Source organism: Tursiops truncatus, chromosome 8 (genome assembly GCF_011762595.2).
Source record: "Tursiops truncatus isolate mTurTru1 chromosome 8, mTurTru1.mat.Y, whole genome shotgun sequence".
Classification (NCBI taxonomy): Eukaryota; Metazoa; Chordata; class Mammalia; order Artiodactyla; family Delphinidae; genus Tursiops; species Tursiops truncatus.
Window position 1 is genome coordinate 24,382,330 of NC_047041.1, and position 27,771 is coordinate 24,410,100.

The window sequence follows — 27,771 nt, forward strand, 5'->3', positions numbered from 1 at the left end:
CATTCACACCCCGGATGTGAAGCCACAACCACCCTGAGGGGAAGCAGAACCAAAGCAAACAGACAACAGGACACTAAACTTTTTATTCCAGAATTCTAAAGTCACAGTTCAGGTAGAAGACAACAAGTATTTGAAATCCATTTTTCCTACCCCTATCCAATACTAGTTAAGTAGAACTCAGGGGAGAAAGGCTAGAGCTGGAGAGGAAGCCAGAGGATCAGCCTCTGAGGAGTGTCCCTGATCTCTGTCTCCTCCTGCAGCCCAGCCACAGGGGAATGTGACATTAGAATCATCCCCTCTATACACACACACACACACAGAATAAATTCAGTGGTATGACGGAGAGTAGATCTCAGTTCCCTGATTCAAACCAGCTTGTCTGAAAAGGTAGCCCACATGAGCACTTGAGGTTAAATGGAAGATTGCTTAGGGTGCTTGGATATGAGGAGCCTAAGGTAGCCTCACAGAAAGTCCCCATGACCCAAAGAGCCCCCCCATACAGCTAAATGGGTGATTTTCCTGTTATAGCTGTGAAGAGTACAGAAGTTAGCTGAACTGGAGCTGGTGATCCTCAAGAGGCTCCACTGTTGGGAAACAGGGCCTCACCATACAAGTCATACAGGCGTTACCAGGCTGGATATGAGGCAGACCAGGACGATATCATACCCAAGATAGAAGGGGTGAAGGGAACAATCCTGAAAGTGACAAACCTTTAACTTAAAATTTATGAAAAGATAACTGAATTTGACTGAGTTTAGGTGAAAATGACTAGATTAAAATTTCTTCCATGAGATAGAAATGAAGTGTTTGAATAAAAAAAAAAATTAAGTCCAGTTTAGAGAGAATTTAAAGCTTTTTTTTTTTTTGCATATCTGAATTTGTAGCTTCAAGTTATCATTCCTATCACATTAGATAACACAGTGTCTGGACATAGAGTCGTTAATAAAGACTACATCTTTCGAAATGTACCTCATCTTGGATTCTAAGTTAACTACATTTGTTAGAGATCTAGCCAATAAGTGTAAGTGGAGTCTTATGTCCTGGAAAGTATACTATCAGTATTGATAAAATAAACTTTTTGGCCTCTTCCTCTTTATAAATGTCCGTAACTATAGTCATAAGCCCCAGAGTGCTTTTCTAAAAGTATAAGTTAGTTTTAGGAACATTAGAATAATATTTTCATAGCAGAGAACAAAGTGGAAAATAAACAATTTTCTTAAGAGTTTAGAAAAAATGCATGTATTCAATTCACAATACAAGGATATTTGTTATTCACTTCGAATTAAATTCTTCTATAGCAAGTAACTTCTATCATAGTTAGTCTGTTGGAATAACTCGTTGTACTAGCTTGACTAGTGTCCCCCACAAATACTGCCTGTGAATGACTTTATTTGGAAATAGGGTTTTTGCAGATGTAATCAAGTTAAGATGAGGTCATACTGAATTAGGGTGGGCCCTAAACTAAATACAATGACTGGTGTCCTTATAACAAGAAAGGACACACACAGTGAGAGGGCCATGTGGAGGAGGCAGAGACTGGAGTGATGCACCTACAAAAAATGAACCACCAAGGAATACCAGCAACCACCAGAAGCTAGGAGAGAAGCATGGAATAGATTCTCCCTTAGACCCTACAGAAGGTACCAACCCTGCCAACACCTGGATTTCAAACTTCTAGCCTCCAGAACTGTGAGAAAATAAATTTGTTTGTGGTATTTTGTTATGGCAGCCATAGGAAACTAATATACTCATCCTGAGTCAAATTACATGTCACTTCCTTATGTTTCCTAATTATATACCCCACAAAACATCTCCTTTCTTGAAATCCTGGGAAGGACAGTGTCAAGAGCTTCTTTAGCAGATATCTAGAAATGTTTGTACCCCATTGTTGAAATAATTTTCCAAGCCCAGGGTGAAGCTCCTCCTGCCTAGGGTGCCATGTCAGCAAACTGAAACTTAGATAATTTTCATGTCCCTGTAAATGCTTCACTTGAGCAGAAATAGAGTATATCAAACCAGCCAACCCCCAACTGCCAAGAATTTGTAATAACTTCTTTGTTCTAAGTAAGGTCAGATATGCAAACTCAGACAATTAACTAAGCCAAATACTCTTTCCTTATTCCCTGATTGACCTGCTAGCCTTATAAGGAAATCCTTGACCTCCAAGCCAATCATGCTGTTTCCACTTTGCCACTTCTAAAGGTCTATAAAACTCGCTCTTGCCCCAAATCCCTCAGGAAGAGTACTCCGCTGCTTGTGAGGCACTGTACTCCCCCAAATCCATGGGGAGTACAAGTTTTCCCTTGAATAACAGATATCAAACTCGTTATTAAATTGTCCTATTTTTGTCATTTGACAACAGGTATTCAACAAGAAAATGATTACAATAGGAAGATGGCGCAACAGAAGAGAGTTCCTAAAAATAACTTTCATATGATTTATCTTGGGGTTTAGAACAAAAAGATACAAAAGAAGATATTTTAGGAAGTTCTTAGTAAGTGTAAGACAGAAGTCCTACTTGTCCCAAGAATGACTTTTGGGCTTGTTACATGTTCCTCTACCTTTAGGAGGTCTGCTCAACAGTGGCTCCCAAGCCTTTCAATTCAATTTTACAAGTAGTGGGCCCCTAATTGAGCAAGGAACTGCACTAAAAAATGTGGGAAATTTTTTAAATGATGAAAGTCCTTTTCCTGCTTTTATGTTTTAGATTTGGAGTGGCTCCTCAGCCACAGGCTAAAAGGAATGACCCAATTTACATCTGCTGCTGTCTTAGGCCTCAGACATTGAGGTATGAGCTCAATTAAGAGAAAAATTAGAGCTAGGCCAGTGGTCCAGAAATGCCACAGATTTAAAGCAAACATAATCTTACTGACCACTACTTATCACTCAGTACACTTAGTCTACTTCCAAACGTAGGCTAAGAAGCAACCCAACAGCTAGTATAAGCTGTTCACCTAGTATAAGCATACTATGAAATGTTCTTATTCATTCAGTGAACACAGAAGTAAAGGCGAACAAAGGTCAGATTCTAGAGATAATACATAACTAGAATCAATAATGTGGTGTGGGGAGGGGGTCAATAGACAGTCAAATGAAGGTTGCTAACCTGGAAGATGGAGATAGTTATTAAGTGGAGCAAGTCTGTGATGGATGATGAGATATTCAAGAAATACCTGGAAATACATGTCGATCTTGCAAGCAGTTGCAGACAGTCTGAAGCATCAACATGCAGACGGTGGTTGAAGCCACAGAGGTAGATAAAATTACCCAGGAAGAGTATGTAGCTCAGCAAGAGTAGAAATGGAGATGAAATTCTGGGATGTGCAGGCAGAGGAAGAGCCAGAGAATGAGACTGAGAAAACTGAGAGATAAATGTGGGACCAGGAAAGAATGGTATCTTTGAAGTCAAGAGATGAACAAAATTCAATAACCAGGAGTGTACAAGGTGCAAATGCTGTAAGGAGGTCAAGTTAGAGAAAGATTGAAAATGAGCTTCTGATTAAGCAATAGGAGGTCACTGATGACCTTGGCAAGAGGACCAGTGAGGACATAAGCCAATGAGTACTAAGTAGAAGAAATAGAGACAGATTGTGGACTATTCTTTCAAGATGTTTAGCAGAAAATGGAGGAAGGAGGAAAACAAGGGTCATAACTTGACCAAGGTAGGGGAAGGCATTTTTTTTAAGGATGGCGGATACTTGAATGTTTGTAAGACAGTGGTTCTCAAACTTTAGTGCATCAGCATCACCTGGAAGGCTTATTAAAATTCAGATCGCTCAGACACCGCCCCCCCACAAAGACTTTCTGAATCAGTAGGTCTGGGGTGGAGCTCAAAAACTTGCATTTCCAACAAGTTCTTGAGTGATGATAATGCTGCTGGTCTGTGGACCAAAACTTTGAGAACCCCTGTAGGAGGCTAAAGAGGAAATAACTAATAAAAAGATGTTTGGAAGATACAGGAAATGTAGGTATTCTGGAGCAAAACACAGAAGCAGAAGGAATTCAGGAAAAGATAAAAAAAACAGTTGGCCTCGAGTAAGAAGTGAGGCAGCCCTTCCTCTGAGATAGGTAGGCAGATGAAAATGGGCACTGTTAGAGGTAAAGTTTAGAGGTAGAGAAAGCAAGTTATGAAAGTGCATGCCTGAAAGCCTTATTTTATTTTCTCTGCTTATATTCCCAAAGTAAGGTCATCTGCTGAGAATGGAGGAGGTAAGGTAGAGTAGGGGGCAAGAAAATTACACACTTAGCAGCCCTAGGAAAAGGGCCTTGTAAAGGTAGTCCCAAGCCCCACCCCTTCTTAGAGGTATGATAATTGTGGTCTCTTAACAGGAGTGTTAATTTTCAAACCTGGCTTGTTGCAAAGTTGGCTTTCCTCTCTGCCTTCCTGGTTCCCACTGCTACCCTTCAACCATCAACCAGTGTCAAAGAAACATGTAAGTAGTATCAGTCTGCTTCAGCAACCACAATAATAAAATACTGCATTTATCATTAATGAAAATAGCAAACCCCAATAACACCCAGGGAAGTCTCCTGTCATTCTTTAGATAAAAACAGACAACAACTAGTATAGATCTAAGTTTGAATCAGCACTTGTGACATTAAGCTGTTACCAATTCAGAGAGCAGGCTGCTACTTACTCTCTTTACTCACTGTGGGATCTCATTATCAAAGATTTTTAATCTTGAGTGTTGGAATACTTAAAATTTATAAACAGAATTGTCCGTATCTTTATATGCATGTCTTTTTCTTTAATCAGACGCTCATAAAAGTCTGTAACTCCTCAACAGTCTAAGACCCCTGTTCCATACTGTCCATTGGTTAAAATAGAAGTTTAGTGACATGCAAAGTCCGTATTTGATTTTACAGTCTAGAATAGGCAATTAGAAAATAAACTCTTCCCATTTAAAACAAAGTATTAAACTCTACTCTGTTCTCAGGCACACACACCTCATTCATTCAATCCGCACTTGAATGCCTTCTGTGTGCCAGACACGTTTCTTTTTGCATTCAGTTTTAGCAGGACTGGATTCAACCTTGGATATTTAGGGGATTCTCTTTGAGAAAAATAATATAAATCACAAATACAAAACTCTTAGGGTCCCTCCTAGTGCCTTGGGAGACATGGGCAAGTAAGGGGCCCAGAAGCTTCTGCCTATTTCTATGCCTAACCTGTTTCTACGTTCTGGGGAATCTTAAACTGAGGCCACACTTTTCTCTACCTTCATTTCCAAGTCAATTTCCCCCCACCTCCAAATCCCAGAAAGTCCAAGGTTGATTTTAGGGTCATTATGAAGTGCTAAAGACTGAATGTCTGTCTCTCTCCAAAAATCCTATGTTGAAACCTAATCCCCAATGTGACGTTATTGGTAGGTGGGGCATTTACTTTGGGAGGTAATTAGGTCATGAGAGTGGAGCCCTTGTGAATGGGATTAGTGCCTTTATAAAGGAGACCCAGAGCTCTCTAAACCCTCTTTCTGCCATGTGAGGACACAGAAGTCAGCAGCAACCTGAAAGAGGTTCCTCACCAGAACCAACCATGCTGGCACTCTGATCTCAGACTTTGAGCCTGCAGAACTATGAGAAATAAATTTCTGTTGGTTTATAAGTCATGCAGTCTATGGTACTTTGTTACAACCACCAAGACTAAGACACAGTCCATCTTCGTAACCTTATTACAACTATCTCTAGCTTTGAAATTTAAATATTCACAAACTTCCAAAAATATACAAAACATGAAATAATTTGTGATATATTTTTTACTTTTGTCTGATATAAAATTTAAATTTTGGTTATGACATGACCTATCTAAACGGATGAATGAATGCATTAATCACTTTCAGGTTTGAAATTTTGACCTCTTCCAGGCATGATAGCCCTATGCCATCATCAATGGAAAAGCTACATTCCTGTTAGCTTTCATTTTGAACTAGATTTTGAAATTTAAAAGAAATAAGTGGGTTACTTTTCATATTTCTGATTCCTAAGGCTGGCTAAGATTTACTATTTCACAATTAAATATATAAATATACCTATTATAAAAATTTTAACTAAACTCTTAGAAACTATTTTACAGTAGAACATCAACATTTTCTTGATAGGTGAAAGCTTTTATATTACATTTTTATTTTGCAAGAAAATAAATTATACAACTTAAAAAATAAAATCCAAAAATTAAGCAGTTCATCAAAATATTTCAGCCTACTGCATACAGAAACTGCTACCATTTAAAATTGTACAGCATTATCATCTCAGTATGTAGTGGCACACATTCAAAATTGTATATACGAGGATAGATTACAACTTAGGAACTCAAATTTGTTCAACACTCCAGACAACATATATAGTGTAGATGACAGGAAAGCTCTCATTGTAATGTTTATTTCACAAACATGACATTGGAAGAGTTTATAAGATAGCATCCCAGTCATTTACATGAAAATAGAAAAAACAAGCTTGAGTTTAAGATAGCAAATCTTTCTGGAAAACTAGCAAAACTTTCACCCAAATTGAATTTTTAAAATTTGCCCTTTGAGCAGGGCCAATGACATCCTACTGCAAATAATACAAAATACTTTTAAACTACTCCGGTCATAGTTTGTATTAAATTTAATAAAAGGTAAAAATAAGAAAGCTAACATTTCATTTTTGGAAATTTTAACATTTATGCACAAAATAAGAGAAAGAGACTTAAATAAAGTTTGCCAGAATGCAGGGACCCCTCCAATAAATGTAAAAATTGGAAGACTTCAGAATTTATTTCAGGATACTCATTAAATCATTAGAACAGTAATACTCTAAATATTTAACTCATTGTAAGCATTAAAATTGTTCTGTATTTTCACTTTGTAAGTTTTGTTTCATATCTACTTACTCTGGCAATGAGATGGCAATAAAGGTTAACATTTTCAAGATGGCTCCACCTTTATATTAGAAGATCAATGTTCAAATCTTAACCTCTGAAGTGTCCTATTGCCATACTGCTCATGAAAAAAATATATGCACATATATGTATATATTTTTCCCCTTAACTATATCAGAGTTCATCCCTGCTCAGATATCACTAATTTTAAGTGCACATTAGAGAAAAGGGACTTAGTAATAAAGGATACTAACTGTGATTCTGTATCTTTAGCAAATTGCTGGTAGTTTTTTTTCCAGATCCTTTTTTTTTTTTAATTAGCAAATCTGTTGTCAAAATATATTTAAAGAAAATTCAACAATGGTATAGGCACCTTGTCAACTAAACGGTTTTCATAAACACCAAAAAGTAGTCAGATATACTTTTGTATACATAATGAACAAAATGATGAAAACTGTAAGTCTACAGTATTTGTTGCTGTTCTATTCCCCAAAATACAATTAGGACATAATTAGCAATTTAAAAATTTATAAAATTATTAGAAAACTTTGCTATGGATTTAGAGTTACCCACTTTTGCATTAAATTTGCCTTTGTAAATCAAAACATCATGGCTCTCATTCTTAAATGACTAAAAAAAGATTAGAAATTCCAAAAAAAGTTCTGAGAACTATTCTGGTTTAAAACAACAACAAATCTTAAACTTTAAGAAATGGCCTGTAATTTTTCTTTCCATTGCTTCCTCCTTTGGCGCTCCTTTATCAGATAAGCAAATATGCCAATACCAAACTATTTATTAAACATAAGGGCCACAATTATTACCAAATTATCAGTTTTTAAAAATTTTGAATTTATCCATTGTTAACAGTCATCTAATTAGAGAAAACAGTGAGTGCTAATTTAGTTTAATCTTCACAATATGCTTGGTCTAATAACTGACATATGCTACCTTAGAGCTCAAATGTAAGATTTTAAATTAGAAACAAAATTCCAATTTCTTATGAGTTTCAGAATAGGCCTTTGACTATAGCCAGCAAAACCTTTAAAATGTTTTAAATTTGCTGTCCTTCCTTTCAGCAGGCAGCTCACAAAGTCTCTTGGGATTGGGGACAGATTCCATGAAATGCTCTTGAAAGCACTCTGTAATAATACTGTACGCCTTTCAACACTCTGGCACTCCATTTCCTACTATCATCAAAATAATTTAAAATATTACTTAATATCAAATAAAATATAAAATAATTTGCAAGAAAATTTGAAATGTGCACCACAATGAATAAAATCCATGTTGAGCCATTCTTTCCCAAAGGGGAGTAAGTTTTTCTCTTTTAAGTTGTTCATGTCCTCAAGTCCTAAAATCTCCATTACTCTGGGTATTCAGTTGCCAGCAACTAGTAAGTTGCTACTTTGGATTGACTAAAAGGAACAAGGTAAGTGTTGCCTTCTGAACATTTTTTAAATGCTTATTTTTAAAATATATAAATATATATATACATATATTTGGCAAGTTTACTGCTCATATTAAGATTGCAACAATTTTGCTTATGCTTTTCAGGTCTATGTTGTGGTTTTTCTCTTCCTCCTAGGTGACTGATACCTAATTATTACTTTTTAAAACAGAATGTCTTCCTTTCCAGAAACCTGAGGTTATAAATCCCTAATCATGAGACTTTAAAATTTCAAAATATTTCTATGCTACAGATTAAGAGGTCAGTTACATAACTGTATTATATTAAAGCAGGAGATTTCTGTCTTGTTTTTAATAAATTTGAATATGGCATAATAAATATTAAGTATATAAATATTAAGTGTCTTAGTAAACACTTAAAATGCTTATTTTGCTGTTTTGACTCTGCAGTCGACCAACCTATCTCCATACATTTTTTTAAACAATTAAAATAATAATTAATATGAGCTTCACTTTTTCAAAACAAGCTCTTAGCCATGTAAGATTTAAAAAACTCTTCATCATTTAACAATAAACAACTAAGACAGTAGTCTCCTGCTTAAAGAAAGCCAACATTTTTTAGTTGGAAAAATTTAATACCATTTTTAAGTCACCACTAAAATCCAGCTGCTATACTGAAGCAGTGTTTGAACATATAATTTGATACTATTATAAACTTATCTTTTCACCTATATCTGCCCTGTCCCAATGTTGTGTAGACCAGCTCACTCTTTTGATCAAAAGAAACCAAGAGTGCTATTTCTAGTTTTAATTGCATTGTTCAAAACAAAACGTAACAGCATTTTTCAGCACACAAACATCTGAAGATCCTTCCTTGTGCAAGTACATTTTTGTAAGAGAGGAAAAAAAGAAAAAAAAAAGAAAAAAAAAAAGCAACAAGAACCCCACTTTCACCCTTCCCAACTGTATTTCTTCCGGTGGGTATAAATCAGATTTTTAAAAGTTCATTATGGGCTCTTCATGAATGCAAGTTTCTCCACAAAACGGCATGCTGTTAAAACAGAGTGTGCAACATGAAGGGAATGCCACCATGCTAACTAATGTGATTGGCAAAATATAGTTGTTTTGTTAGGTAAGGCAGAGATTTTAATATTTATGTAATCAAAGTCCAAATAAACCTTCCTCTAGCACAAACTGCAAGAACTTTCTGCCCAAGCACTCCAAAATTTTGGTTCTTAATACTGTCCATGATATTCAAAATTATGCCATATATATGAAAGTGTTGATATCAGATTCATCTCTTCTGATGTATTTGTGCTCTATTAGCCATTCTATTTGCTCTTTTATCATTTTCTTTTGTGGCAAGAACATGTTTTTCAAAATTTCTACTAATTCAGTCTGCAGCTGAGCATTACTAATTTTCTTTCTCATCTTCATTATTTGTATGATAGCTTCCTAAAAGAAAAAATAAAATATTAAATTATTTTAAGTAAAACAAAACAAAAAATGACTTTTAATGTATTTTATCCTCTATCCAATACCTATCCAAATGATTAGCAATCACTAGATCAATCTTGAGACCAGTTATCTTTTTTTCACTCTGAAAAATAAAATCTGCATATTATGGAGATTTTAAAAAATGAGGAAAAACAAAATTACCCATAACTTCTCTGATGAAAAGAAAATCACACCTAAGGTTTTGGTGTATTTCCTTTCATTCCTTCGTATCCACACTATGTACATTTAAAAAGTTTATTTTACCTGTGAACACAATATGTATATAACCTGATATTGTGTTAAGAATCAACTATCAACTAAGATACAACAAACCCCTTACACATACTTTTTCCCTTGTATTCACAGTTACTTCTTTGTATAGCAGTAGAGGCCAGTTGCTGTCTGTTTCAAAAATTGATAATTCCTATTCTTTATAAATTTATCAGATAATAAACTGTACTTGTTATAAGTATCTTCAGTTTGTACTGACTCAATTAAACGGTTTAACTTTCTGTAGGAGTAAGCACTTTTCATCTAAATCAATTTTATCAATAGCTTCCTTAATAATTTCTTTAATTATTATTATTTTTAATAAGGAAAATTAGAAAATTACAACATATTTTCTCTTTTGCCTTTTCCAGTACAAGGTGTCTGCTTAGTCAACAAAAGGCATTCATCTGCCTTAGTGGAGGTTAGAATTCATTATAAAAGAAATGTGAAAACAAAAAAAGGAATCAATATTTGCTTTTTAACATTGAAAATGGAGTTTGGCTACAAGGCAATAGGCTTGGGAGTCAGGCACTACTCAGTGTGAGAAAAGTATACCTTCAACTTCCCCTGTACAGATATGAGGATTCCTACACTGCCACTAGGAGGTCAGGTGAATTACTCCCAATGTCAGTATGTCCAGATCCAGGCTCTTGATCACAGGGGTTTATGTCAAGGGTCCAGAGAGAAAGAAAGAAGATGGAAAAAGTCTGTCCCCCTACAGGCACTTGTACATTACAGAAACCAGTAAGTAGGAGATGAACAACTGTAAATATTCCAATTTCTCCTATTCTAGCTTCGGTAGAGGTGAAGATGGCTGTGTTAGAGATGTTAAGAGAAAAACAGAGGGGTTCTGGCCCTGGTCCCATTTAATAGGTTGGAGGTCACTTGAAAAGTGGCATAATATGATGGAAGTAATTTGCACTCCTGAATTTCTCTCAGTTCCCATATGATTAGAGTTTAGAGCCAATGGACCTGCCACAGGGCCTTCAGTGTCAGGAGAGGGTGATCCTGTAACAGCAGATGATAACAGTGTGCCATGTAGGCCAACGGCCACAAAGAAGATGTAGCAGAGGCTCAGAGGGCTCAAGAGCTCAGTAAGAGCAGAGGACAGGCAGCCAGAACAGGAAAGAGGCCACGTGGTCCTTACCAACTGGAAAAAGAATAAACCATAGTTCATCTGCTACAGACATCAGCAATAGATAGCAATAGAAAGTCAAATTCCCATAGGTGACAGATAAAGCACTCTAGAGCTGACAGATAAAGCACTCTAGAGCTGACAAGACCAAAAACCTAGAACACTGTTACAACTGTACAGATAGGACAATCCCTTCACTGTCACTATGAAGTCAAGTGAATTTCTCTCAACCTCAATACATGCAGATGCCATCTGTGAAAACAGCAAAGAACAAGGATGGGTGGAGTAGAATCAGGGAGAAATAAGTCTGAGCATTACCTAAAGGGATAGCTTGGATTAGCACATTGAGCATTATTATGAATCAGTTTTAGATAAAACAAAAAAACTTCATTTTCTTTGCACATCTTATAGTATGACTATACCTGCCCATTCCACTTCATATCTCAACTCTAATCCATCTGTATTTATCCTGGTGTAGCCATAAACTAAGACTATATCATGCTTTTTCCTCCCAGAAGTAAAATTTTCCAAAATCTCTTACTGAATAATACATTCTCTTTTCATGGGCCATGGAAATGATTTCCTTTACTGCAAAGTTCATCTACACTTATATAGGAGGTTTAATTCTGAGCTATTTTCTTCTATTAATCTGTATGTTATGCTATTTTATTTTTGTAGATATTTTAATAAGTTTTAATATTTGGCAAGGCAAGTTCCACTACCATTAACACCTTATTTTTTTAAGGTTCTCAATTACTCTCATCTATTTGTTCTTTCTGATAAAACTGAGAATCAATTTTTAAAATTCCAAAAATATTCCTAGTTGAATTTTTATATGAAATTCAGTAGACTTGTTACTAGTATGGGAAGTTATTCAGCCTTATCATTAAAAAATATGGTATTTCGGACTTCCCTTGTGGCACAGTGGCTAAGAATCCATCTGCCAATGCAGGGGACACAGGTTCGATCCCTGGTCTGGGAAGATCCCACATGCCACAGAGCAACAAAGACTGTGCACCACAACTACTGAGCCTGCGCTCTAGAGCCTGTGAGCCACAACTACTGAGCCCATGTGCCACAACTACTGAAGCTCGTGCGCTCTAGGACCCATGTGCCGCAACTACTGAGCCCGTGTGCTGCAGCTACTGAAGCCTGTGTGCCTAAAGCCTGTGCTCCACAACAAGAGAAGCCACCACAATGAGAAGCCTGCGCCCTGCAACAAAGAGTAGCCCCTGCTCTCCGCAACTAGAGAAAGACCGCACGCAGCAACGAAGACCCAAAGCAGCCAAAAAAAAAAACAACAACAACAAATGGTATTTCATGTTAAAAAGAAGCCAGATACAAAGAGTACACTGTCTGATTCCATGTATATGAAGACCAAGAACAGGCAAAACAAAGCAATGGTGATAGGAATCAGGTGGGTTGAAGGGGGAGACTGGCTGAATGGAAACATGGAGAAATTACTGGAGTGATAGAAATGTTCTGTATCTTAATTGAGGTGATGGTCACACAGGTATACACATTTAGCAAAACACACTGAAAACTATGAAATATGTATTCTATTATATGTAAGTTATACCTCAATTAAAAAATTTAGTAAGAAAAAAAGGAACATGATCTTTCTATTTATTCAAATCTCCTTTTGAATCTCTCAGGCGAAGGCCCCTCTCTTCATACAGGTCCAACACACTGCTTTTTAAAGAAATGCCTGTGAATTCTATGGTTTCTTCTTTTATTTTCTTAAATTTATTTATTTATTTGTTTATTGATAAATAGAAAAGTATTTGATTTTTATTTATCTTTTCTCTGTTCCTTTATCATATTATATGATCTACAAGACATGAAAAATTTTAATCTTTTCTTCTTTTTTGTTTCATGCTTGACTGCATTGGCCAATAGTTTCAAACAATATTAAATGAAAACAGTAAAAGTAGGACTACTTGGTTTTAATAAGACTATTTCTAAAGTTAAAACAGTCATACATTAGTTTGCAATAGGTATTCCTTATCATGTTCAGAAGGTATAAGCCTAGTTTTAAAATACGTTTTTTAAAGTGTCCCTAATTTCCCATTACAATGGAATTAGAAGTGTTAAAATTAAATTTTAAATACTCAATCCTAGAATCGTACTTGTTGCTGATATACATTTATTCTCTTTGACATGCAGTCAGAGAAGCATAACCTAAAACCAAGATTTCTGCCCAACCAACAGAACCTACCAGAGACCACCAACTCATATAGACATCTCTTTGCACAACTAAGAGAATGTTACTAATACAATTTTTATATTTCAGTAAATTGAAAATTAGCTCTTCTGCACGAAAAGTGTGAGTACCTACATTCCTTTAATTTTAAAAAAAGATTTGAAGATTAAAAAAACAACATTTTTCAAAATTTAGACATTGTGTCTTAATATTACAAACCTGGGTTCTCAGTATTCTTAGTTGAACTATTCCTTCATTCTCTTCTTCTCTCATCCTTTCTGTAGTGAGCTGCAAGCGTCCAATCAAGTTGATTTTACCCCTTTTCTGAACTTTTGCATTTTTTCTATAAAAAACATTAAATCAAATATTTTACAGTGAAAGGCTTTTTAAATATCATATTATAGCAGCAATGTCTAAAAGAAAATATTTAGAAATAGTCTAAAAATTAATATCCAACACTGTTTAAGGGAAAAATAACAAATAACCAACATGTAGCTTTATTAAAATGAACCCTATGATTTCCCTCAAACATGATAAAAGCTCTGTTAATAAGTGTGACTATGCTCCCTGTAATAACAAAGTTAATATAATTTATATTGCCATGAAAGTGATCAGATAATTGAAGATATGTGGGTTGTAATTCAACATTATCTTCTAATTGGATCTAAAGGAAACAGTACTCCGTGTGGATAAAGCTGCTTTAGAGTGCAAAAGGATGTTTACTTTAAAGATGAAAAGCAATATAGTATGTCAGACACCAAAACGTATCCATGAAAAATATGTAAAGAAATAATAAACATCTCTAGTTCATTAATATGTTTAATAAACAACTAAATGGCATAAATCTAAAGTGATGACAGCATACAGATGTTTTAAATATCATGTAAGGAAAATTATTTTGCTAAAAATAAAATATTAAAATTCAAACAAGGTATTTTTATTTTAGATCAATCAACATAAACCTTACATTAAACTGAACTCCTGGTTCACTGAGAAGAGGGTACCTTCTGTAAAGTCTTTGGGTGAGTTGACTTGAGGTTCATACAATAAAACTTGCCGTTTGAGCTTTGGGAAAGCTACTAAAGACTATGAAGAATAAAGAGAAAACAATTAGCTTCTATAAACACTATAGAATACCAAGATCAATTTTACAACATGACCAATAAAGATGAGAAAAAATTATGAGCACAAATTCATAATTCAAAATTTTATTTGGTACTTCCATGAATATAACAATGTAAATGCATAATGAGGAAAGATAATGAGGAGAAAAGAGTTGGTTATGAGGAAGCAATAAATGCTCTCTTTACAATAAGACAATGAAAAAAAACACAACAACGACAAACTAGAGGGATTGGTCATATATGACCACAGCAAACATCATTGCCGGTTATAAACCAGCTGTTTCTCTCTAGGTAATAGTTTATTTTGGAACTTTTAACAGGCATATGGAGTAGGGGGTAAAATGTAGTTTTGAAGAGAAGGCTAATAAGTACATTTTACAGGGCCTCAAAAGGACCAAAGTCTTCTTATTCTTAGAATTTTGGTTATCATAAAAAACTTTGAACACATTTTCAATATGAAATCTTTGGTCATGCTCTTCACAGGCAAAATTTAAACACCAACTCAATCTCTTTCTTTCTCTCTCTCTTGCCATTCTCTGTCTTAGTAACTTGCTTATTTTCAATTTTTTTTTCCATAAATACCTCACTAGTGTATTTTTCTTGCCTAAAAGTCATTTGAGTGTTATGAATTCATAAATTTATTATAACACAAGCCAACACATGTTTCCTGCTATGTGAGAGGATGCAATGTTAAAAACAAAAAACATAAAAACAAACCAACCCATAAAGTTCTTCTAAGCTCAGCATCAGGGAGTTCAGTTGCAAGTTTTAGATTTTCAAAGCTGATTTTCTCTCTGGGTCTTTGGTTCCATGCAAACAATACAGCCAGCTGAAATGTTGTTACCTCCAAATCATATTGACCTACTTCATTCTTAAACGTTATCTATAATAGATAAAATAGTTAAAAAAATAAGAATCTCTTCATGATGATTACCATCTATCTACTATAATATCTCTTATATGAGATTATATACAAAAAGACTGCGAGTTGTCTTTCAATATCCATTCTTCCTTTCTTACATGGTAATAAAAATTTTAGCAGACTTTAATGACTGTCCAGAATAAAGGCTCACCTCCCAGCTTTCCTGAGCAAAAATGTGGCCATGTAACTAAGTTCTGGCCAATGAGATTTGAGTGGAAATAATGGGGAAAACTTCTAGAAGTTGCCGTTCAAGGAAGCTATACCCTCACATCTTTCCCTTCCTGTTGGGCTGGAAGACAGACATAGTGAGAGGATCATACTGGATTCTGCAGGCAAGGGAATACCTTAAGGATGGTGCTGTAACCAGAAGTCTATGTCCCTAACAACTTCATGGAACAGATCTACTATACCCGCTCAAACTTTCACTTGTGAGAGAAGGAAAGATCTATCTTGTTTAAACAAGTCTTATTTGGAGTCCTGCTACTTTCAGCCAAACCAATATCTGAACTAACACACCATCTACTTACAATTCCATTTGACATGAGATGATGCCAATGTAATTTTCTACCACTATGGTTTTTTTTGTAGAATTCTTCTACTTCGGGTATCAAATCCTCCAGTTCAGTAGGAAGTGAGACAAAGACTTTTTCAGAGCTTCTTGACCAAGCACCAGCATTCAGAATTTTTATATTAACTGAATCAGCTATAGGAAAGTATATCAGAAAATATAAAGCAAATAATCTTGACAATGGGTAAAATACATACACAGAGGATAAGCTTTGGTGAAAAATAAGACTCTAAAGATTTTGTTAAAAGTGTCTTTCTGTTTCAAAATAAGAGTTAGTAAATCTAAATTCTGCTTTGTAGGATATTTTCAAGGAATGTGGACTTTTTAACATCTTTGTCTCTATTACTGCTTAGTTTTATTTTTAATTTACTAGAAAACAAAGATATTCTTTTGTAAAATGTTTAAAAAAATGTATGTAATTATAAAATAATACCTGGTAAAGCCAATTTATTATTTTTGTGCATTTCCTTAAAAGCTTGGTTCAAATCTTCAGATACTTTAATGTCCTGAAACATTCTAGCAAGCTTGTTTACATAATCTGCTGGCATACCAACTTCCTATGAAAACCAAAGACAGAAGAAGTAATAAATAATAAATAATCTGATATACTATTAGGAAAAATTTTAATGGAAAACTAAGTTTTAGATGCTTTAATACAAAATTCTTCTTCTCTCTTATATTTATAGAATGTTTATAATCTAATACCTATTAAATTTGATTCTTAGAACCTAAACAGAATATACAGGCAATCCTGGCTTTCTGTGCATGATTCCAATATGCATGAATTTCAGTTACCACAGTACAGTTAAAAGAACACCAGTACCCCAACAACACTGTTCAACTTTCAATTACCATTATATATTAAACGTGAGTTATGCATAAAGCACAAATTTCACTTCTAGCTCCTCAATCTACAAATCACTAACAAAGCACATCATATCACTGACCAATCACAATATTTCTTTCAAAATCTGTTAGTCATCTGTTTATTCAGTTCACCCACAGACAGCAAAGCATGTAGCTTTGTTGCATTCATGTCTTTCACTGATAAATCCACATGACATTTTACAAAAACGGATGACTGAAAGGGTATTGGTCAAGAAAGATGATAAAAGTACACCAAAAAAAAAAAGAAGAAGAAGAAGAAAAGGAAAGGAAAGAAAAGGAAGGGAGGGAGGGAGGCAGGAAGGAAGGAAGGAAGGGAATAATGTTGGAAATGAAAATAAAATAGAACATAAATGGAGTTTCTGAAGAAAGAGCTAACTGTGGTTGTAATGTTTGTTGATAATGCCAATGCTGAAGAGTCTAAACATGCAGGTACAAGGAACTTAATGAAGGCAAATTATCAACATAAATGAGAAAAGTGGTAGTGACAAAAAAATTAAGAAGAGGAAGTGATGCCAGCAAAAACTTTGACGACTTTGAAAGACCAAAAGACAAAAGTTTGGAAGCTGATCCAAACTTACAGAGCATGAGAACTCTTCAAAGTATACAAAAGGTGCTCACTAAGTAACTTGTAAGTTACATGACAAGAAGGCAAGTACTAGTCAAACTACTCTTCATTTTAGTAACAATGTTGAGATATAAATCACGTACCTCAAAATTTGCCCTTTTAAAGTGTACAATTAATCAGGTTTCAGTATATTTACAGAGTTATGCAACCATCACCACTATCTAACTTTAGAACATTTTCATCATCCCCAAAAGAAACTCCATACTTACTAGCAGTCACTCCCCATGTTCCCCCACTCCTCCATACCTGAAAACCATTCATTTATTTTTTGTCTCTACAGATTTGGCTACTGTGGACACTTTGTATTAGGGAATCATATAGTATGTGGTCTAACTGGCTTCTTTGCTTATTAGCATAATATTTTCAAAGTACATCTATATGGTTGCATATATCAGCACTTCATTTATTTTTATTACCAAAAACACTCCATTATAAGAATAAACCATATTTTATCTATCAGCTGACTGATCTTCTGGGTTATTTTCACTATTAGGCTATTATGAATAATGCTGCTGTGAACATTCATGTACAATTTTTTGTGTGCTCATTATGTTTTCACTTCTCTTGAGTGGAATTACCTAGGAGTAGAACTGCTGGGTCAACTTTATGTTTAACTTTTTGAGGAACCGTCAGTTTTCCAAAGTGGCTGCACCATTTTATATTCCTACCAGCAATGCATGAGGGTTCCAATTTCTCCTCTTCCTCACCAACATCTGTTATTGTCTGAATTTTCAGCTATCCCAGTGGTTTTAATTTGCATTTTCCTAATAACTAATGATGTTGAGCATCTTTGCATACACTTATTGGACATTTATATATCTTTTGTGAAGAAATGTCTATTCGAATTCTTTGCCCTTTTTTTTTTTTTTTTTTTTTTGGGTACACGGGCATCTCACTGCTGTGGCCTCTCCCGTTGTGGAGCACATGCTCCGGACGCACAGGCTCAGCGGCCATGGCTCACGGGCCCAGCCGCTCTGCGGCATGTGGGATCTTCCCGGACCGGGGCATGAACCCGTGTCCCCTGCATCGGCAGGCGGACTCTCAACCACTACGCCACCAGGGAAGCCCCTCTTTGCCCATTTTTAACTGAGTTGTCTTTACTGTTGAGTTGTAAGAGTTCTTTATATATTCTAGATACAATATCAGACATGTGAATTGCAATAGCACTTTTTTCAAAGAAATACACTTTAAATCTGAAAGTTTGTTTTAAATTACAGTGTACTAAATACATATTAATTTTACTAATTTTTTCTTTCTCCTATATACTTAGATAATATGAGATTTTTAATATTTTGACAAAAATTTCGAAGTCACAAAGCAGTAATTTTTCCCAGTGATTGTTAATATTAAGATCACCTGAACAGTAATTTTTACTATCCCACACTACCAGGCAAAACAGGGCTATCTGCAAATCTTTAATTTGAAATACACATATAAATGAAAAAAATATATATAAAATACATATAATTATACACATTATAATAGATGTTTTATTATCATATATTAATGTAATATTATATATAACACCATATGTATAAATGAAAGACATTCATTTATGCTATACTGATATAACTCAAATTCCATTAAAATGGACTGAAAGGAACAGACGTAAAATATTTTAACATGGGAATTTAGCCATAATTAGCGTTAATTAACCTAAATAAGCCATCAACTTTTACCTATTTGTTCTTTTTCCTTAATAGATGTATTTATTTACAAACATCTCTATGGTTAAATATTTAGTACTAAAAACAGCTTAAAAATGAAACGATTTGTCCGTTAGTTAAGGTCAGTTCAAATGAGAGCAGAGATACAAAAGAGTGAAACAACAGAAGCAAAGCAAGAGCAAAGGTGCTTCACCAGAAGTCTTCATTAAGAAAATATACTTTATTTTATATAATTGATGCTATATTCTTCTAAAATGTTCCGTATTTCTTCAATATTAACAATATCAACAAAATGCATTACTTAAGCACACATATGAAACGTGCTATTTTAAGAAAACCAAATATTTTTTAAAATTTTACTTACTCTTAGCCACTCTACCATATTCTCTTCAATTTCACTATCAGCAGAGATGTCTAATATAAGACGTCGTGTCAAATGAGCTTTGTGATATCTCATAAAAACGTCTTTGTTTTGTACATATTTAAGTACCAAGAGCTGTACAGAAAAAAAAGTTACTTTCAATTTACATACATTCTTATCCATCCCTCTCATTTAGACCTTTCTACATCCCCAATTGTCAAAATTCAGAAATTTATATAATCAAATACAGAGAGAGGTTTAGTAAATTGCCCATCTCTGAAAAATAACCAGTCCTGAAATACTACAATACTTTAATACTTCAAAAGTTAGCAAATTTGAGACTGTAACCAAATAACCTTTTAGTTCTTAGAAACATTAAGTTTTGAGATTTAATATAAAGTGTGATAAAACTTTACATGAAAATCAATGGTTCTTCCCCATTTTTTTCTTCTACATTTCTTCTTCACTTTATTCTAATGCTAATCTTCTCTCTAACCACCCCCCACTCCACCCCCCCCGCTTTGCTGGCTGCACCATGCAGCTTATGGGATCTTAGTTCCCTGACCAGGGATTGAACCTGGGCCCAGCAGTGAAAGCAGTCTTAACCACTGGACTGCCATGGAACTCCCCCCCTAACCCTCTTTGTCTATACTTTCTCTATATCTTTACTTACTAATTTTTTCCTCTTTGATATGATGTCCTTGGCTTATATCATATTACAATAACAAGCAGAGACAAATAAATATGAAAGCAACTAACTTTTTATCTACATTCATTTATCCCTGGCTATCTATTTTGGGCTCTCACAAAAAAAAAGAAGTGAAAAACTCCTGGTCTCTCAAATATCATTCCAAATACTACCAGCTAGCTCCATTTTCCCTTTTTTTGTCCTTTAATACAAGCTAGAATTTAACTGACTTTTAAAAATAATCAAGAAAGGGGAAGAATTAAAAACTATTTCCCTTTCTGGCAGCTACAGAATAAAAATTTTCAGTAAGAAAAATAACTGCTCTATAGAGATCTTGCACTGGTAAAATTTCATAATATTAGTTGCTTAGAGATATACGTTAAAAAAAAAAACTGAGGCTATCACAGAAAGCCTTATAAGCAAAACACAAATTCAAAGATAATTCAAAAATTTCAAGTTAAAAAAATTTTATGTACCACTTCTTTAAGCTTTGCTTCAATCTCTTCAGAGGTTAGTTTTTTGCTTAATGGCGTTTTTCTTAGCAACATGTCACAGTAATTGGCAAGCAGCTCAGGGCATTTTGATTCAGGCTGAGTTTTTAATCCCACCCTAAAAAAGAAATTAAAAGCAGTTGATGAAAATGACTGAATCTGCAAATATTTTTTCTAAAGCCAATTTTTCACAGATTTCTTATGTTGTATAGATCCAATGGGACTAGGGTAAGCAAGTCTACATCTAGGGTGCATAGTTTAAGGAGGCACTCACTCTTAGGTTCCCATAAGTGCACTTGGAGAACACTGAGAGTGAGACCTCCTTGTATTTTGTAACCTATGTGCCACCTTGCCTCACTCTAGTGGCAGCTTTGTCAATGATCTTTAAAAGATTTTATTAAGATGCTTCTAAAATAGTTTTGAAAAACTGTGTAAATCCTTGCATATTTATAAGTTAACATTTAAAACTTTTTTTTTAAAGCACTCAGTGTTCGATTTATTTGCAAGATGTCACACAGGTAGCATTCTCCCCTGTTTTTCACGATCTGATTCAGAACATCAATCAATTTATGTTAAAACTGTTACTTCACTCTTTGAGACATATCCAATGTAACCTAAATTTCACAGTGATATGATATATATCATCCTTCATTAAAAACAACTGTAAACAAACTTTCCTTAAACAATGAACTTACATCTCTATTTCACTTTCTTAACAAAACTTTAAAACGAGTGTATCATATTTTATGTTTGAAAGTCTTTCATTTATTCTTTATCACACTTCTCTAAACTATATATGTAAATAAATTTAAATTCAACATTTTAAAACTCCTTATATATAAAATTCAACTGTTATCAGAAATGAGTTGTCCAAATTATAAGTACACGACTTAACAAAACAACATAATTATATTGTGTGTGTATAAACCATATGCATATGCAAAATTTTGTCTATGAAGTGGATGAAACTTTTTTCCCCTCCCAATTATGAATGCAGGAAATCATCAATTTTACTTCTACTTTTTGTATTTATAAATTTATGTCTTTTACCTAAAAAATCTTATTCATATTTATAGATAGGACTAGAAGAAGTTTTTCTTATAATGTTACTCAATTCATTGAGCACCTCCTGAGTTATTTGCTAAAAAAACATATACTGATCTAACAAAAAAAGTTATTTTTTAATAATGGATCAAATTAGCCATCAATTGTGTTGAAAGCAAATAATTAGAAACCATTTTACAAAAGGATATAACATCTAGTCATTAGAAATTCATTTTCTGTACAACAATACCAATATTTCAAAATATTCCTTTCTTAAACGACTTGGAGGCATTTTACAATTCAAGGCACATACCATAGTAAGAATGAAGAGAGATATGCCTTTCTTTACAAAATAGGGAAGAGTAATTCTGGAAAGGAGAAGTGAAAGGAGAAACTGCAATACTTCCACCAGAGAGTTCAATTTCAGAAAAAAGTAGATGTGGAAATTGAGGATTTAGAAAGTGATTTCCTTAAAAGTAGCTACACTGGCATACTCTTGGGAATTCTTTCTGTATCCCTCGAGGTAGATATAGCAAGTCTAAAGACCACTAACTTACTTCATAAGAATCTATCCATCTCCTCCAATCTATTCACATTGCCAATACCTAGCTAGCTTCTATATGAACTGCTGTAATAACTGCAGTAGTCTATCTCCCTTCCTCCAATTCAACAGGTTGAGAAGACAGTTTTCAGTCTTTTATTGTTGTTTCTTTGGTATTGTGTCATTCCCCCGATCTCTGGCTTTTTGTGTTTTGTTTTTTTCCAGTTTTTAGCTGTTTTACTATGATGTACCTAGGAATGGTTTAATTTGTAGTTATCATGCTTGAGATTCAAAGAGTTGCTTGAATACAAGTTGGCATCTTTTGGCAATTTGGAAAAATTTTGGTCAATAGCTCATGCCTCCTTTTCCTTTCTCTATGATTCCAATTACATATCGCTATAGATATTTTACCTTTTCTCAGGTAACAATTTCCACCTATTTGTCTATTAATATGTATTACTTACTCATTATTATTCATGACCTATTTAAGATTACTGAGATATAATTCACATACCATACAATTTATCCATCTGAAGTGTGTAATTCAATGTTTCTTTAAAGTATATTCACAAGGTTGTACAACTATCATCAAAATAAAATTTTAAACATTTTCATTACCCCAAAAACAAACCCCATACTCATTAGTAGTCAAATCTCATTTTCCAGCTATCCCTCCCTCCCAGTCCCTAGTTATAACTAATCGACTTTCTGTCTCTATGGATTTCCTTATTCTGGACATCTCATATAAATGGAAGCATACAATATGTGACCTTTTGTGACTGGTATCTCTTACTTAGCATAATGTTTTTATGATTCATCCAGATCATAGCACATATCCATTCATTCCTTCAAAAAATTATCCTTTTATCATGGTCAAAAGATTTAGCATATTAGCCATTTTAAGTGTACAATTCAGTGGCCTTAAGTACATTCACAATGTTCTGCAAATATCATCACTATCTATGTCCAGAACTTATTCATTATCCTAAACAGAAACCCTGTACTCATTAAACAATAACCTTCCATTCCCTCCTATCCCCAGTTCCTGGTAACGTCTATTCTACTTTTCTGTATCAATAAATTTGCCTATCCTAGATACTTCATATAAATGTAATCATAAAAAATTTGTCCTTTTGTGTCTGGCTTATTTCACGTCTCAAGGTTTCACTCAAGTTGTAGCATGTATCAGAATTTCTTTCCTTTTATGACTAAATAAAATTCCATCGCATAGATATACCGCATTTTGCTTATCCATCATCAGATAATGGACATTTGGGTTGTTTCCATTTTTTGGCTATTAAGAATAATGCTGCTATGAACATTTATGTACAAGTTTTTGAGTAGATATATGTTTTCACTTCTTTTGGGTATATACCCAGGAGTGGAGCTGATGGGTCACATGTTAACTTTATGTTAAACTTCTTGAGAAACTACAAAAGTGTTACCACAGTAGCTGTGTACCAACTATAATGATCCCAATCTCTCTCCGCATCTTCACCAACACTTGTTAATGTCTTTTTAATTTTAGCCATCCTAGTGGGCGTGAGTGATATATCACTGTGGTTAAATTATTAATCTTAATTATTTTAAAGTCCTTATCTACTAACTCCAATAGTGGGATCACCTGAGAGTCTGCTTCTGAAATTATTTTTCTCTTAGTTGACCATAAATTTCTCTGCCATCACAGGACTAGTAATGTACTGAATACTACGCACTGCATATAAAAGAATCATGAAGGGGGAGAGGGATAAATTAGGAGTTTAGGATTAACACATACACATTATTATATATAAAACAGATAACCAACAAGGATCTACTACATAGCACAGGGAACTATACTCAATATTTTGTAATAACCTACAGGAAAAAAGAATCTGAAAAAAATATAAATGTATAACTTAATCACTTTGCTGTATACCTGAAATTAACAGAACATTGTAAATTAACTGTACTTCAATTAAAAAAAAAAAAAAAGAATCACAGAGGCACCAGACTAGTTTATCTTCCATTAAGAATGTGTGTTCACCCTTTGTTCTGCTATGGCAGAGGCTGATCACTTTAATCCAATCAAACTATTTTGGTTCAAGGATGGGTTGTAGTTTTGGTAAGAATCAGTCTACCTCTGGTTACCCACTGAATCTAAGGAATGTCCCTCCTGGGCTTTCACTTGAGATCCTAGTTGAGTTTTGTCATTCCAGTCCTGTGTGACCACCAAAAGCTCTACTGTCCCCCAGCAGTACTGCTCAGCCTGAGTGAAACCTAGATTCTCAGTTACTTTTTTTCAGGGAAACACAGCTACAAAGCATCAGCTAACTTCTGAAGGTTCTCTCTCATTTCTATAACTTTCATTATTTTGTTCTAGTTGCTTCTGTAGCTCTTTGATAATATTAAAATGACTATTTCCTAAATTTACCTGATTTCCCTGATTGTTCTCAGTGGAAGCACTGGCTCACCATGAACTACTATATTCCTCCTCAGAAGTGACTCTCCCAAATAACCTGGATGATACTAGCAGCTTTATTCTTCTAGAACATTACCTCTACCACCTCCAATAGCTACAACACTCATGTTCTGCTGCCTGAATCATCTAATAATACTCATTTTATTCCACAGAAATTTTCTACTTAATCTGGAGCTAAAGACAGGATCTGGTCACCTTAGAATAAAAAAAATAAAGAGAAAGTAATCCCCACTTCTGGGAATTTAGACTGTAGAAACATATAAAATGGCAACTGTACAATATTATTCACTGGAGCACTATTATTAGTAATAGCAAAGTATCAGAAAATACTTAGTGTAGAAATAAAGGATCAATTAAATAAACTATGCTATATGTACCAGACATAACACCATGCTGCTATTAAGAATAACGAAGTTATGAAAAAAACTACAGCTAACATACTAATCAGGAATAAGACAAGGATGTCAACATTCACCACTGCTGTTCATCACTGTGCTAGAAGTTCTATCTAGAGCTAGAAGTTCTAGTTAGAGCAATTAGGCAAGAAAAATAAAGACATCCAAATTGGAAAGAAAGAAGTAAAAGTATCTCTATTCACAGATGTCATGAGCTTCTATATATAAAGTATTAAAGAATCCACAGAAAAGCTACTAGAGCCAATGACTGAATTTATTAGCAAAGTTGCAGGGTACAAGATCAACACACAAGAATCAGTTGCGTTTTCATACGCCAGCAATGAACAATCCAAAAGGAAATTATATAAACAATTTCATTTATAATAACATCCAAAAGAAAAACATACCTAGAAATAAACTTAACCAAGGACATGAAAGCCCAAGCAGAGTAAAAGAGCCATCCTTGCAGGTCTGCAACTTTGCATGAGGTGTCAGAGCCACTAGAAAGGCCTAGCATCCAGGCATCAAAGACCAAACAGTTAAGGGGTGTGTTGACATGAAGGAGTGGCCATGTATGGAGTATGAGAGAAGAGACCAAATAGGTAAGGAGGGTGTCCATGCAAGGAGAAGGTACAACGGGAGGCATTAAGGCTCCAGTTGGATGAGGAAGGCATTCATGTAGGGGGTGGCCCAGTCTGGGGAGTCAGAGCCTCAGCAGGGTGAGGAATGCATCCACAAAGAAACAAGGCCAGGTACTGTAGTTGCAAATGCATATGTGTACCTTTAGCTTGTCCACTGAGAGGCTCTAGGAGCAGTGACACCACAATAGCAATTAATACACCTAGCAACAGATTTTGTCCACTAAATACCAACGTCCACTAAAAGCAACTAGAGCTCTGTGAAAAAATGGCTAACCCTGAGGCTAAGGCAAGGGAAAGTACAAAATGAATCTGGAAATCTTCACATCCCAAAAAGAAAGAAGAATTTACTTTAAAAGGACCCAGAAACCAGCTCCCATTAGTGAAATCTAGGATAATCTAAAACTCAAAACAAAGAATAAAAGTAAATTATGGGAGTTCCCTGGTGGTCTAGTGGTTAGGATTTGGTGGTTTCACTGCTGTGGCCTGGGTTCAATCCCTGGTCAGGGAACTGAGATCCTGTAATCCATGCAGCACAGCAACCCACCACCCCCACCAAAAAAAAAAGTAAATTATAACCCATTGAATAAAAATAGTAAACTATGAGTTCATACTGAGATGATAAATCAATGTACAAATTGAAAATTTAATGAGCAATGATGGGATCTTTACAGTTTTAAAGTACCTGTCAAAAAATACTTAATTACAAAAAGAAAAAGAATGAGTGGATAAGTCTGGCATATACCAACTTAATTAGGTAATCAAACTAAACTAAATCAGTACTGGGATAAATCAAAATCATGCACCCTCCCTCACATAAGATGCAATGACGGAAGTCCCTGGTGGTCCAGGGGTTATGACTCCATGCTATCACTGCTGAGGGCCCAGGTTCAATCCCTGGTCAGAGAACTAGGATCCAGCAAGCCATGTGGCGTGGCCAAAAAAAAGATTCAATGAGAATAATAAACTTTCACTTCTGCCAAAGATGCAAACCTGAATCTAATCATAAAAAACATCAGATTAACTCACACTAAGGGACATCCTACAAAATAATTGGACTGTAATCTTCAAAATGTCAAGATAATGAGAGTCAGAAGAGAGACAGTTCCACACCAAAGAAATAGGAATATAAGAACTAAATGCAACACATGATTCTGCGATGGATCCTTCTGCTATAAAAAATACAACATTATCAATAAATTTAAAGGGATCTGAGGAGTAGATGGTTATTATGCATCAAAGACAATTTTCTGACTTTGATAGTTGTATTGTGATTATATTTGTAGAAAATATACACTAGTGTACTTGGAATAATGAGCAACTTACTCTCAAATGGTTCCAGAAAAAAAAGTTTTAATGTATTTCCAAAGAGAAAAGGATAATAAACTTACAACTATATGTACGTTATTTCGACAACTGAGAAGAAAAGATTCCTTGTAAAGCACCACTTCACTAAAACTACAACTAGATTAAATTTAAAATTTTGAAAAGCCTGTATCTATTAAAGAAATCGAACTTGTGATCAGTACCTGCCCACAGAGAAAACTCCCGACCCAAATGGTTTTACTAATGAATTCTACCAAACATTTAAGGAAGAAGTAATGTCAATTAAACTAATTCTTTTAAAACATACAAAAGGAGGGAATAACTCTCAATACTTTTTGAAGCCAGCATAATCCTGAAACCAGAAAAGGACAAATATCAAAAAAATGAAAATTGTACAAGGCACAAAGGCCAGAAAGAAAATGGTAAATCCACAAATATAGACAAAAAATATTTAACAAAACACTGGCAAATTAAATCCAGAAATATATAAAGAGAATAATACAGCACGACCAAGTAGAATTTATCCCAAGAATTCAACCTTGGTTAAATGTTTTCTTAAAAAAAATCAATGTATCCTGAAGAAGAAAAACGGAACTGAAGGAATCAGGCTCCCTGACTTCAGACTATATTACAAAGCTACAGTCATCAAAACAGTCTGGTA

At 34.5% G+C, this 27,771-nt stretch overlaps 1 protein-coding gene across 4 annotated transcripts in view; it reads right to left on the reverse strand.

Annotated features, from left to right (window-relative positions):
* The window catches only part of CUL5 (cullin 5), a 129,172-nt gene that overhangs the window by 26,401 nt on the left and 75,000 nt on the right, over nt 1–27,771 (reverse strand). For 3 of the 4 annotated variants that reach the window (XM_073808254.1, XM_073808255.1, XM_073808256.1), the window contains 7 exons: nt 20,691–20,823; nt 19,530–19,661; nt 16,419–16,542; nt 15,945–16,120; nt 15,217–15,378; nt 14,339–14,457; nt 13,591–13,714 (listed from right to left, as the gene is read on the reverse strand). In XM_073808254.1, the coding sequence (XP_073664355.1) occupies nt 13,591–13,714; nt 14,339–14,457; nt 15,217–15,378; nt 15,945–16,120; nt 16,419–16,542; nt 19,530–19,661; nt 20,691–20,823 (970 nt within the window). Of the gene's footprint in view, nt 1–6,086; nt 9,722–13,590; nt 13,715–14,338; nt 14,458–15,216; nt 15,379–15,944; nt 16,121–16,418; nt 16,543–19,529; nt 19,662–20,690; nt 20,824–27,771 lie in introns of those variants that run through there. The other variant, XM_004317105.4, reaches the window with a different exon arrangement.